This window comes from Ranitomeya variabilis, chromosome 1, assembly GCF_051348905.1.
Source record: "Ranitomeya variabilis isolate aRanVar5 chromosome 1, aRanVar5.hap1, whole genome shotgun sequence".
In the NCBI taxonomy this organism is placed as follows: Eukaryota; Metazoa; Chordata; class Amphibia; order Anura; family Dendrobatidae; genus Ranitomeya; species Ranitomeya variabilis.
The window spans coordinates 22,724,951-22,738,528 of record NC_135232.1 but is presented as its reverse complement, the minus strand read 5'-3'; the positions used below and the strand labels follow the sequence as shown (position 1 = coordinate 22,738,528).

The window sequence follows — 13,578 nt, the reverse complement described above, 5'->3', positions numbered from 1 at the left end:
ATGATGCGGATGCATCCTATGACACCGGCCGGCTCTGCAGGCGGAAATAGCTGTTACGGCCCTAGAGGGGGATGCACAGGACTCTGTTATGCTCAGACCCCCCAAGGCTAGAGATACCCTGGACAAAGTATTACGTATACTTGAGGAGACGCATGGGGACCCCACTGACGTAGGGGAGCTGCGTATGCGACTGTTCCGCCGGGTACAAAGAGAGGGGGAGACCGCGACGCAATATATGAATGCCCTGCAGGAGCTTCATACTGCCATTATACGGAAGGACGGCGTAGGTGTGGGGTCAATTGACGTGCTGCGAGACCAACTGGTGACAGGCTTGCGAGATGTGTTGATGAAACAGGCCCTGCGAGAGCGCATGCGCATAAAGCCATATTTGACTTTCTCTGAGGTCGGGAGTGAGGCACGCACGCGCGAGCAAGAGCCAGGGGTGATAGTGCCAGTGGGAAAGGTATGGAGCGGGGAGGAAACTGCCCCTCAATGGGTTGAAGACTTGAAGAAGGAGGTTAAGAGGAAGTAGCTGAATATAAGAAGACCCCTGCTGCAGAGTACAGTACTCAAGTGCGAGAAAGAGAGACCGGCCCCCAAAGTGAGACTAGCGCCCCTTGGCGAAGAAGACTGCCTACATGCTACAACTGCAGAGCACCCAGTCAAAATGAAGAGGAGGCGATGTGGACCCGAGATTCCCAGCTGAAGATAAGAAGAATCTGGGAGGAGATTGAGAGTCTGGGGAAAGCCCTTACTGCCGTTTTGGGGACCAGCGGCATACCCCGAGGTAACGTGCGGAAGCCGCCAGAAAGAGATAGAGGAGAGGTGCGCAGCATGAAGAAGGCTTCAGTTGTGGCCCCAGAGTGTAACTCTGTATCCTGGGGTGAAGAGAAACCGCAGATGAGAAATGTCCCCCGCTGAGGTCGACGATCCAGATTGAAGCGCCCTCCAGACAGACGCAGACGTGAGTGCTGGTCGTGCAGAAAGGTGGGACACATGTCCAGAAATGGCCCTACCCGAGAAAAGCGGTGGCAGAGATCCACTTACTCCTCTGAGGGTCCTGCTAACTGGAGGGAACGTCGCCCCTGGAGAGAATGGTACGGCAGGAAGAGAAGAGTTCCACCTAAGGCAAGACAGTACCACAATGTCGGACGCCAAGGAGAGGTGGAGAAGGTGTCAAGCATCTCTGGTGGAATGACTGCGCTGTCCTGACGCGTAAAGGCGAGCCTGGTGGATCTCCAGCCTGGGTCTGAAGGTTTTGTTTGTGAGACTCAGCCCGGAAGAAAGAAAGGGACGTTCACTCGAGAAGACCACCGAAGTGCTTTACTACCTTGCCCAGCACGAGTTCCCGAAGAAGGAGAGAAAGTGCCAAGTGTACCTGCGACGCTCGTTTTCGAGGTCCTCGTCGATGAGAAGGAGGAACCACCAATATCATCCCCTGAGGTGAAGAGTGTGCTGGCTGTCAGCTCACAAGATCCTGATCGGACAGAGGAAATGGAACAGCTGTGTGAGACAGGGCGTGTGGCTGAGAAGCCCTGGGAAGTGATGCCCGCAGAGCCCAGCGCAGATGACGAAGAGTCCGGCCTGCATGGTCTTAATTCATCTGATTCTAGTTTCGACGAGAATGCTCCTGTCAAAGAGGGAGCTATCTACTTTGAGCTGGGGAATCAGGCCAGCACACTCCTGGCTTTCTTAGTACGCCAACATAACACCTCCAATACAATATTGCAGATCCGCGTACTCGATGGCTCATTAGTATCCTCTACTGATGAAATACTTCAATGTTTTCACGACTATTATAAATCATTACATAAATCCAGTAGTGGTTTTGATGTCTATGAATGTTTGGATTACTTATCAGATATAACGTTCCCCACACTGAGCCCATCTCAACAAGCCTTCATGGAGGCTGAGTTTACTTTGGAGGAAGTGGAACACGCTATAGCGGACATGGCTACTGGGAAGGCCTCAGGACCTGATGGGTTTCCCATTGAGCTATACAGAAAATACCGAGACAAGTTGGCACCGCTTCTATTGAAGGTACTTAAGGGAATATGGGAGGGAGAGTCTGTGCCTGAAACGTTTTATGATGCCAACATTATTGTGCTCAGGAAGGAGGGGAAGGATCCTCTAGATTGTGGATCATATCGACCAATTTCTCTGGTGAACGTAGATTATAAAATCTTTACTAAGATTCTGGCTACCAGACTGAACACGATTATATTAGATCTTATACACCCGGATCAAACTGGCTTTTTGCCTGGGAAAAGTACTTCCATCAATATTAGGCGGTTTCAGTCGGTCATCCAATATAGCTCTCTAGAGTCAGATAATAAATGGGCATTGGCATCACTGGACGCAGCCAAAGCTTATGATTCCCTTGAGTGGTCCTTCGTCTCTGCATGTCTGCGAAGGTACGGTTTTGGGGACAAATTTCTGAGAGGGATAGGTACATTATATGCGAAGCCTAGAGCACGTATGGTTGTGAATGGCTTAATGTCTGAGCCTTTTTTGTTACATAGGGGAACTCGGCAAGGATGCCCTCTTTCCCCTGCTCTATTTGCCTTGGGGATAGAGGCTTTGGCAATACGAATGAGGTCCTCCATTGACATCAAGGGGATACACATAGCGGATCGGGTAGACATCATTGGCCTTTATGCTGATGATATGGTAGTGTTTATGGATCAAACAGAGGATTCGTTACCAAAAGTAATAACGATTATAGACAAATTTAGCAAATTCTCCGGTCTTTATATAAATTGGGATAAGTCTGCCCTGATGCCTCTCTCTCATACCCCAATGCCACGTCTCGAAACTCTCTCGTCGTTGCCCATTGTCTCCAACTTCAAATATCTGGGAATCCATATGTCTCAACATAGTCAATTTGATCTACAATTTAATATCTACCCATTATTGGATCTGGTTAAATCCAAATTTGCTACCTGGGATAAACTCCCGCTCTCTGTGGCTGGTCGTATCAATCTGATCAAAATGATATTGCTCCCCAAATTAAGTTACTGCTTCCAACACAGTGCTGTCCCAATACCTAAATCCCTCTTTGCGACTCTAAATTCCCTAACTGCATCTTTCATATGGGGGAAAACTAGGCCTAAACTTAGACTATCTGCTCTGCAGAGACCGAAACAGGGGGGCGGGGCAGCTTTGCCGGACTTTTACTTATATTATCTTGCCGGGCAGGCTAAAATGATAAATAATTGGATGCCCAATAACTCTCTTCCTAATTCTGAGAGCCACTTGCTTTATTCTGCCCGGATTGATTGTCCATTGGGGTTTCTGGAGTTGGAGAGGGTTGGTGTTCCTCGTCTGTTGCCTATGCTCCGGTTGGCACGATCAATATGGAGACAAATTAAAAAAATAACTAAATCTGTTGATATAGCAGCGGAAATGCCATTGTGGAATAACAGTTATTTTCCGGGACTATTGGGCCACCCGTCCACGGAATTTTGGATAGCGCATGGTGTTCTCTCAGTAGGTCATATACATCACCAGGGGATTTTTACCTCCTTTGAACAATTACAAAATTCTTACAATATCCCGAGGTCTCAATTTTTCCGCTATTTACAATTAAGATCAGCCTTTCAATCGCACATGCGGAATATGGGTACAGGTCGAGCTATTTCTACCTTTAATAGGAATTCTTAATTCGCAAGGTCCTCAGGGTCTTATTTCCTCCTTATACACCTATCTATTATCCATAGGAGGGGGGTCTATTATAGATTCTATTAAGAGGAAATCGGAGGGACTTCTTCCGGATACACTAGGGGAAGAATGGGACGATATTTTGGAATCTCCAACTAAAGTTTCCCCATCGATTAATAATAGGATGACTCAATTGTACATTATATACCAATCCTATTTAACCCCGACTCGCCTTTTTAAAATGGGTCGTCTCCATTCATCAGATTGTCTAAGATGTCACTCCAGTGATGCGGATTTCATTCATATGATTTGGAGGTGTCCTGATATTTTTCATTATTGGAAAGAGGTGACGACATTATTGACATCCTTATTGTCGATTCCTGTTCCACTTGAGCCATTGATTTGTTGATTTGGGGTGTGGGATGCGGAAACCTGGGATCACCATACTGGGATTTTTCTGCGAGAGACACTGTTTATGGCGCGAAAGGTACTGGCGCTGCGATGGATGGGTGGTTCTTGCCCATCTCTTAGGTTGATTTAGTAAACTCAATTATCCCGTATGAACGGACATTATATCAGAATAGAGGATGTCCAGATAAATTTGAGAAAATATGGGGCAGATGGAACTCCTCCCACCACACTCTATAATCCATAATAATTTAATATACATGTGAGAAGTAGGGTTCATGGTTTTGGAGACATTGCTTACAGGGTGAAATTTATACGGAATTATATTTTGGCGGCGTTCTTTTTTTTTTTTTCTTTTCCTTCAGTAGTTAATGTAGTTAAGGTTATACAATAAGATACTAGTGATCGACATGCACCATTTGTTACTCTTGTAATACTCTAGAAGTGATGATGTAATGTAAGTAATTGCATTTTATGATATAATGGATAATGATGGACACGAATGCAAATGTGTGTACTGTATGATTTATTTTGCAACTAATAAATGAATTTAAAAAAAAAAAAAAAAAAAAAAGAGGGAGCTATGGAGAAGAATTACTTTTACTAAGCCCTCAGACTGAGGAGCCTGGGCAAGAAGTCCCTAAAGTTTCCAATAACGACAAGGAAGAGGATGAATCGTCTACGCAAGCATCTGCTAGCGGCAAAGCTAAAAAGAAGAAGAAAAAGAAGAAGAGGACAGTGGATGTCATTGGAAAATCTAATGCGACAACAAAAAAATTCGTCTGAGGAATTTTCTTCTATGGCTGCCGACGAGGTAGAGGAAGAATATCTCAACCTGACTGATGAACAACTCCTAGACCATTTAGTTTGGCAGTATGTGAAAGAAGAAAGGCAGAAGGAGATGCGAGAACTGCAGGTATCTGACTCCCCTCAAAAGAACAAAGAGAAGCACGAAGAGTCCTCGCCCGTGGAATGGCGAGCTTCAGGAGAGGGGGAATTTAAGAAAGCTGCTTTCCCTGCTCCTTACCTGGAACCACTTAGTCAGACAGCTGGGTTGTCCGGGGGGGGGAAGACTTTCTGCCCTGGACAGAAGGGGCCAGGGGACTGCTGGGGGCAGAGAGGAAGTGAGGGGGGTGTGGTCAGAAAAGAGCGGGAGAGCAGAGCGCGCCAGACAGAGGGGACAGCACTCCAGACAGAGAGCAGGCTGCAGCGCCGCGCTCCCCGAAAGAGGGTGCTCCCCGTGAGGGCACTGAGGCTGAGATACCAGCTGTAGTGGAATCTGGATGTGAGAGTGTGGACTTGGAAGCGTCCATTATCAGAGAAGACGTATTCACCGACAGTGACCTGAGCGCGTAGCCCCGGTGACCGCAGTGACAAGCCAGGACCCCTGAGTGTGACAAGTAAACTGCTCGGTGTGTGCAGCATTGCTACTGCAGAAAGCCTGCCAGGCTAATATACAGAGACTAGCAGCAGAGAGGCTGTTATTTCCTGCTTTCAGCTTCACTGGAAGAAAAGACTTAACCCCGGAGTCTCCAGTTCTCAGGAGACAGAGGAGAGACTTCAGGATCTCAAGTGCTGCTGGTGACTGTACCCACATTGGAATTAGGACCCTCCAGTCAGGACCTCCCTGGACTGATAAGTTACAAGAACACTCATTAACCCTTTTGATTCCGCTTAACTGTTTAGTGTTTGATGTATCTCTATTAACCCCCTGTTTACTCCCTGCGAGGAGAATCTTACTCCTGTTAATAATATCCCCTCAACAGTTGGTCTGTCTGTTCCGTGGTGACATACTCAACCCTGCACTCTATTACAACATCAAAGCCTCTCACCTCTCCGGTCATATCCCCCGTTATTCCCATAGATAATGACATCATGTGATGACATCAGAGCCTCTCACCTCTCCGGTCATATCTCCCGTTATTCCCATAGATAATGAGGTCATGTGATGACATCAGAGCCTCTCACCTCTCCGGTCATATCCCCTGTTATTCCAATACATAATGAGGTCATGTGATGACATCAGAGCCTCTCACCTCTACGGTCATATCCCCTGTTATTCCCATAGATAATGAGGTCATGTGATGACATCAGAGCCTCTCACCTCTCCGGTCATATCCCGTTATTCCTATAGATAATGAGGTCATGTGATGACATCAGATCCTCTCACCTCTCTGGTCATATCTCCTGTTATTCCCATAGATAATGAGGTCATGTGATGACATCAGAGCCTCTCACCTCTACGGTCATATCCCCTGTTATTCCCATAGATAATGAGGTCGTGTGATGACATCAGAGCCTCTCACCTCTCCAGTAAGCTGGAAGATTATCTCCAGAGTGAGACTAAATAACTTCTCTGCCATCTTGTGTCTGTCCTTATTCATCCTCGGTTGAATCAGGAAAATTATTTTGTAGTGAAGAGAAAGGATCCTTTATTGCAAGAACCTGAAGTAAAAGAAGAGGAGACAATGGGAAATAATAATCAATTCCGTGCAGATGATACAATTACTGGATATATTGAGAGGAAACACTTAAGGAACTAGCAGGGGCGACACCTTGGTGACTAGCTTTCCCACTCACCTCATCCCCATGAAACACATTTGAAATAATCGAGCTGATAGAATTATTTGACTGGTTCCCTTTTCAGGACAACTCCTTGATGTTTGCAGTCATATCAGTCTCGAAGCATGTCACATGACCAATACATCCAATCACTATGATGCCAGTATCCATGACCATTGTAGACCTTTATTGTCCGCAATGCGCGAGTGACATTCTGCTAATGTAACCATGGTTATTGCTTCACTGATGTACTGGTAGTCCCCAATTTAAGAACATCCAATTTACATACAAGCCCTAGTTACGAATGTCAGATGTTCCATGAAAAAAAACACCTAACACTCACATTACCACTGCCTCTTTGGCCGCTGACCAGTCCTCTTCTTTCCGAGGTTGCACTCCGCATCTCCAGCCTCTTCACCAAAGAACAGGCCGAAGTTCACGACATGTCAAAGTTGCGTCATCATAGACAGCGTAAAGAAGAGGACCAAAGAGCGAGCAGTGGGCCAGCTGAAGAGGTGAGTATCTATTAATAAAAACTAACATACTGATACTCCCCAATCTGGGCATCATGCTGCTTGGCATTCGGTTGTCTTCTTTTTGCCGTTGTGTGACGCATCTCCATGACTTCCAGCTGGGCCCAGACCCAAAAGGTTACTGCAAGTCAATAAATCTCGATGCTGATGTCGTGACCTGTGATCTCCAAGGCTTGGTCACGGCCGCAAGTCCTGGTCTACCATGAAGGAGCCAGAGATGGGGTGCCCAACAATGGAAAGAAGAGGAGTGGATGTTGGGCGGTGAGCAGCCGCAGCAGTCAGAAGCGAGTATTAGGGTGGTTTTTGCCCGGTCATGTTCTAACTTACAGAACGGGTATACTGGGGTCACCACAGAAGAATCGGTGGTGTGCTTTGACATTTTTTCCTAACCCTGTGCCACACAGCTGAACCTCTCTACCCATCTTACAAGTTTACAAATTGATTTGGCGCCATCTTGCCCCCCCCGTAGCACATATCATCTTTGCATTTACTAATAAATTTTACTGCGGGTACACCAAATGAAGCAGCTCGTTCCTCAGAGGAGGTCGCACACAAAGTCTTAACACACCTCTTATAGAGGCCATCTTCTCCATGAAACTCATAGTCACCTAGACTGGAAATAATCAGTCGAGTAATAGGAAATGATGGTGTAGCCTTTATTAGCTGCTACATGATGAGGACTACACCATCATTTCCTACTACAGCTTTTTTTTGTGCAATTTTATTCAGAAACGGGAAAACAAAAAAGTACAATAAAATTGCAAATTAAAAAGTGTTCATTGTTTAGTAAAAATGTATCTGGCGAGATGATTCTCCAGGTCAGTATGAATACAGCAATGCCAAAATTATCCAGATTTTATACAGTCTAGTGTCAAAAAAAATAATCTGAAATTTGTTGAAAAAAAATTATGAGATCCGCTGTGAAGGTCGTTGTTTAATTTTTCGTGCTGAGCTAACCTCTTATTGCATTTTGGGGTGGTGACCCCCCCCCAAAAAAGGAAACATTATACATTATGGTCATTTTTTGGGGGAATTTAATGTATGGCTTAAATCTTTTTATATTTTGTAATATCACACTATTTTGGTCACAACAATATTAAATACCTCATTTAAAAAAAAAACAAAACAAAAAAAAAACTATTTCTGCGAGGGAAATTAAAGCTTTAATATTTAAAAATTATATATTTTTTGCATTTTTACTTGTGTTTTTAGTTCCCCTTGGGGACAGGAGCCTGCGGTCATCTGATTGATAACACTATATACTGGCACAGTACTGCAGTATATAATGGAATTGAGGAGCTTCTCAGGAAGACTAACATGGCAGTGGTGGAGGCCTTCCGCAGGCTCTTGGCTGCCATTGTATTGCCAGAGACCAATGACAAAAAAAAACAAACCTGAAGGCAGTGGAGAGGGGCACTGAAATGGTTAAACAGCAGTGATAAGAGCTAGCTCTGGTCGCTGCAGTTACAGATAGATGCCAGTCATGTAAAACAACCGGAATCTGCCTGGTATGGCGAGTTCCGAACCCGGCTTCTTACTTTCTTTAACACCCTATCATGAAAATATACATCATTAGTTGCTGAGCAGTTAAGTCCTTCATGATCACAAATCTGCCTATATGAGGTATAGCTGAGCTACACCTACACGATGTAACAGTGCACTGTGGCATCAGCACAGAAAAAGGAAGAACCTCCACTTTTCATACCTGCTGTGATGCTGCAACGATGACATTGCACCATGCTGGCTAATCAAAAATAGAGTCGGAGAGTAAGTTCTCCAGCTCCTATCTGCGGCCAGCCACATATACCGGTAACTGTCATGGCTTATGGATTGGGACATGCGAATAGAGTGGCACCAACTCTACCAGCTACATCTAGAAATGTTTTATAGCATATACAGTAGCTTAGAGCTAGAGATGGTGTGAATTCGTAAGAATAGTTGGCACCATACTGTGGCTTTTTTCCACAACTCCAAACTGTGTCACAAGTCCGAATTGTCCTCGTCATATTATCCTTGGGGGCTCGTCTCTCCCACGCTTGGTCCTCCTGCAGCCAACTGTGCTCAGAATTCTGATGTTGGCGCACCCCCTCTGTCTTAGCAAAGATCCTTCCCTGACGTCTTCACACCAATGGACGCCGAAGAGACGGGACTTGGCTCACTCAGGCAGAAGGGCTATTAGTGGGTGAAACAAAACCGTGTGGATTATGACTAAAATTTTCCTCCTACTCTTTCTTATTACACTTACATGATCAGCATTCGCCATCTTTGTCATGCTGGACATGTATCTTAATAAGCCGTTAAAGTAAAAAGTCGGCTCAGGAGTGGAGCCTGCTTCATACCAGGCAGATGCTGGCTGTGTTACACAACCGACAACCGATTTTAACTGAAGTTTATAGAAGCTCGCAACCACTTAAATGCCATTGTCAACACGTACACGCGCACAGGCTAACATCGGCACAAGCAACAAAATCACAGGATGCGGTCTGATTACCACTGCAGTTGGGGAACTGCTGAAGGCCCCTATAATTGCCATCTTGGTCCTCCTGTGAAGCTCAGTCACAAGCGGTCGAATGATCGCAGGTTCCAATCCAATAAATAAAGTTTAAGAAGAAAAAGTTTTAAAAATTATATTACATTTTTTTTTAAAAAAACACGTGTTTTCCCCTTAATAAAAATACACAATGTAAAAAGAAAAATCTGAAACCGGATGGCGGATTTGAGGTAATTTTTTTGAGAATTTCACTTCACTTGGAATACATTTTTTCCCATTTTTCAGTACATTACATGGTAAAATGGATTGTGTTATTCAAATCTACAACTTGTCCCGCAACATAGAAGCCTCATAAAGCTGGAAAAAGGTGAAGGAAAAAATGGAAGCACAAAATTCTCTAGTCAAACAAGCGTTCTCAGGGGCTCCCAGGAGGCCGTCAGATAACGCCATTAAGACTAATTGAAGTGTATGAAGGAAATGTAAAACCTATCAAGTTTCCTTCATATCATCTCCTTCCTGTCAGGAAGGACAACGGCCTCAGTCACAGTGGTGAGGTAAAGCGAAAGCAAAGCTGTGATTGGGTAAAATGAAAGCTGTGCTCGGCTTGGTTGCTTGGATAACATGAAAACAGAGCCGTGATTGGTTGATGTGTAGAACAAAAGTAAAGTAGGTTTTCCTTTGGAAAATTCTGTTAACCGAGATCAGACGAGTGTCGTCCTGTACAGACCACACAAGGTAACGGGGCTGAGACAGATTAATCTCGGATGGATATTGAAGTACTGAAGTCTGTCTTCCATGCATCATCTGTATCTATCGACTTTAACCCAGGGGTGGGGAATCTTCTTTCTGCGAAGGGCCATTTGGATATTTATACCATCTTTCGGGGACCCACAAAGTACATTCTGACTCTGGCACTGGTGTCAGGATGTAATCTTTCATTGCATGCCCTTCAGTGTTCAGTAGTGAACACTGCGTGTGTGTGCTAACAGAGCAAGAAGAAATTAATGAGCTTGTGGCAATCAAAATACAGCTCCTTGCCCAAGAATGCGGTGCCTGAGAATCTGCTCGGGTGCCTGATAAAACGTCAACGAGGGCCGTAAATGGCCCTGAGGTTCCCCACCCCTGCTTTAACCCCTTAGTGACCGGGCCAAATTTCTGAAATATGACCAGTGTCCCTTTATGTGGTAATAACTCTGGAACGCTTCAACAAATCCCAGGTGATTTTGAGATGGTTTTTTCGTGGCACATTATAATTTATGATAATGGTAAATTTAGGTCGATATTTTTTATAAACACAAAACCTATCAGCAGGGCCGCCATCAGGGCATTACTGCCCTTACTGCTGTATGGGGCCCGGTGAACAGCAGAACATAGAGGGCCACGCAGGTCCATGGCCCTTCTTATGTGCTACTGTTCCATCGGGCTCCATCCTGCAGCAAAGTGGTGAGCGCTGCAGCACACACGTCAGCGATGAGGCCCGGGAGCTTTCCCAGAGCTGTGCACGGCCATCTTATCTTGACGGCTGCGCAACTCCTGCTCCCTCTGTCTTCTATGTACTTCATGTCAGGTGACGGCGCGTACGCGCCGCCGGACATGTACTGGACACTGCAGGCAGAGACACGCTGCTGGGGAGCAACTGAGGCAAGTATACAAAACTTTTTTTTGTTTTCTGTACAAAATGAATTAAATGGGTGGAGGAGGAATTGCACATGATGACAGGGAAAGGAGTAAGGGGGACTGCACATGATGATGTGGGGAGGGGGTTAAAGAGGGACTGCACACAATGATGTGGGGAGGGGGATAAAGGAGGATTGCACATGATGATGGGGAGGGGGTTAAAGGGGGACTGCACATGATGATGTGGGGAGGGGGTTAAAGGGAAACTGCACACGATGATGTGGGGAGGGAGGTTAACGGGGGACTGCACATGATGATGTGGGGGGCTAAAGGGGGACTGCACATGATGTGGGGAGGGGGTTAAAAGGAACTGCAAAGGATGACATGGGAGTAATGGGGACTGCAAAGGATGACATGGGAGTAAACGGGACTGCAAAGGATGACATGGGAGTAAAAGGGATTGCACATGATGATGTGGTGGGTAAATGGGGACTGCACATGAAGGGGGGGTTAAAAGGAACTGCAAAGGATGACATGTTGGTAAAGGGGACTGCACATGATGATGTGGGGAGGGGGTTGAAGGGGGACTGCACATGAAGTGGGGGTTAAAAGGAACTACAATGGATGACATGGGGTAAAGAGGACTGAATATGATGAAGTGGGGGTGAAGGACTGCACATGATGAAGTGGAGGAGGGGACAGGAGACTGCAAATGATGAATTGAGAGTGAGGGAAGAGGGATAGCAATTGAATTGAAGGTGGGGGTGGGGAGAGCAAATCATAATCGGGAGCAAATAATTTTGAGGGTGGGGGAATAAATGATGTATTGAATGTGGGGGTAGAGCTGTTGATAATGAATAGAGGGTGGGTGAAAACATATGACAATGAATTGGGGCGGAAGGGGCATGTAAATATAATGAGTCGGGGGAGCGGGAGGTACATAGTGGGGGTCATTGAGTATTTCAGTGACTGGTAATGAATTGGGGGAAAGAGTACAGGTGCTAATTAATTTATATATTTATTAGGTGGGGAAAGTGGCTATGTATAGCTAGAAGGGGCTCAGTGGCTTATTACAATTTATATTTGGAATGGTCGGTTGTATAATAACCAATTATGTATTAATGGTGGGTGCATATCTGTATTCAGATGTGTAGTGCAGAAGAAAGGCAAAAAGAGGGGAATGTGCTCTGGAAGCGGTGCTCTAGGTAACTGTGTTATTTTAAGCAGAGATGAGTCCTGGCTGGAAGAAGTGATGGCGGTCTGCGCTGCATGAAAAAAAAAAAAAGCAAAGATGAAGGACTTCAGCTAGAGAGGTCACTGGTGAGTCAGTGTATTACGTGTACACTGACACTATACACTGTATGCTATATACAGAGCTCCTGTGCATAAAGTCACCAGTGATCACTATATTATCTGTACACTGACACTATATACAAAGGTCCTATGAATAATGTTAATGGTGATCACTGTATTACATGTACACTGTACCCTATATACAGAGCTCCTGTGTATAAAGTCACCAATGATCACTATTTTATCTGTACACTGACACTATATAAAGAGGTCCTATGAATAATGTTAATGGTGATCACTGTATTAACTGTACACTATACACTATATACAGAGCTCCTGTGTATAATGTCACTGGTGATCACTGTATTACCTGTACACTATACACTATATACAGAGCTCCTGTGTATAATGTAACTGGTGATCATTGTATTACCTGTATACTGACATTATATACAGAGCTCCTGTGTATAATGTCACTGGTGATCACTGTATTACCTGTACACTGACAGTAAATACAGAGTTCCTGTGTATAATGTCACTTAGTACTGTGTTTTGTTTTTTTGTTAATGATCAGTAGAGTAGTATTCAGTCACTATGTGGTGGTAATATTTTGTCTGGTCATGGTGTGGTGGTATTTGTTCCTTGTATGTGCTATTATTCAGTCACTATGTGGTGGTAAGGCTGGGTTTACATTGCGTCTTTGGCGTCCGTTAGACGGACTACGTTACACCGCGGCATAACGCGGTGTAACGTAGTCCGTTAACGCCGCCATTAATTCCTATGTCGGACGCATTGCTAGCGCACGCCCACAATGGCGGGCTGCTGTTAACGCAATGTGAACCCGGCCTAATATTGTGGTCTGGTCATAGTGTGACGGCATTTGTCCCTTGTATGTGGTATTATAGGTCACTATGTGGTGGTAATATGTGGTCTGGTCATCGTGTGACGGCATTTGTCCCTTGTATGTTGTATTAATGGTCATTTTTTAAAAAAAAAATGTATGTGACTCATTCC

At 45.0% G+C, this 13,578-nt stretch overlaps 1 protein-coding gene across 1 annotated transcript in view; it reads right to left on the bottom strand.

The window, feature by feature from the left end:
* The window catches only part of LOC143793424 (uncharacterized), a 112,098-nt gene that overhangs the window by 84,003 nt on the left and 14,517 nt on the right, over positions 1 to 13,578 (bottom strand). The window contains 1 exon segment of the mRNA XM_077280382.1: positions 6,375 to 6,513. Coding sequence (XP_077136497.1) covers positions 6,375 to 6,452 — 78 coding nt within the window. The 5' untranslated portion in view covers positions 6,453 to 6,513.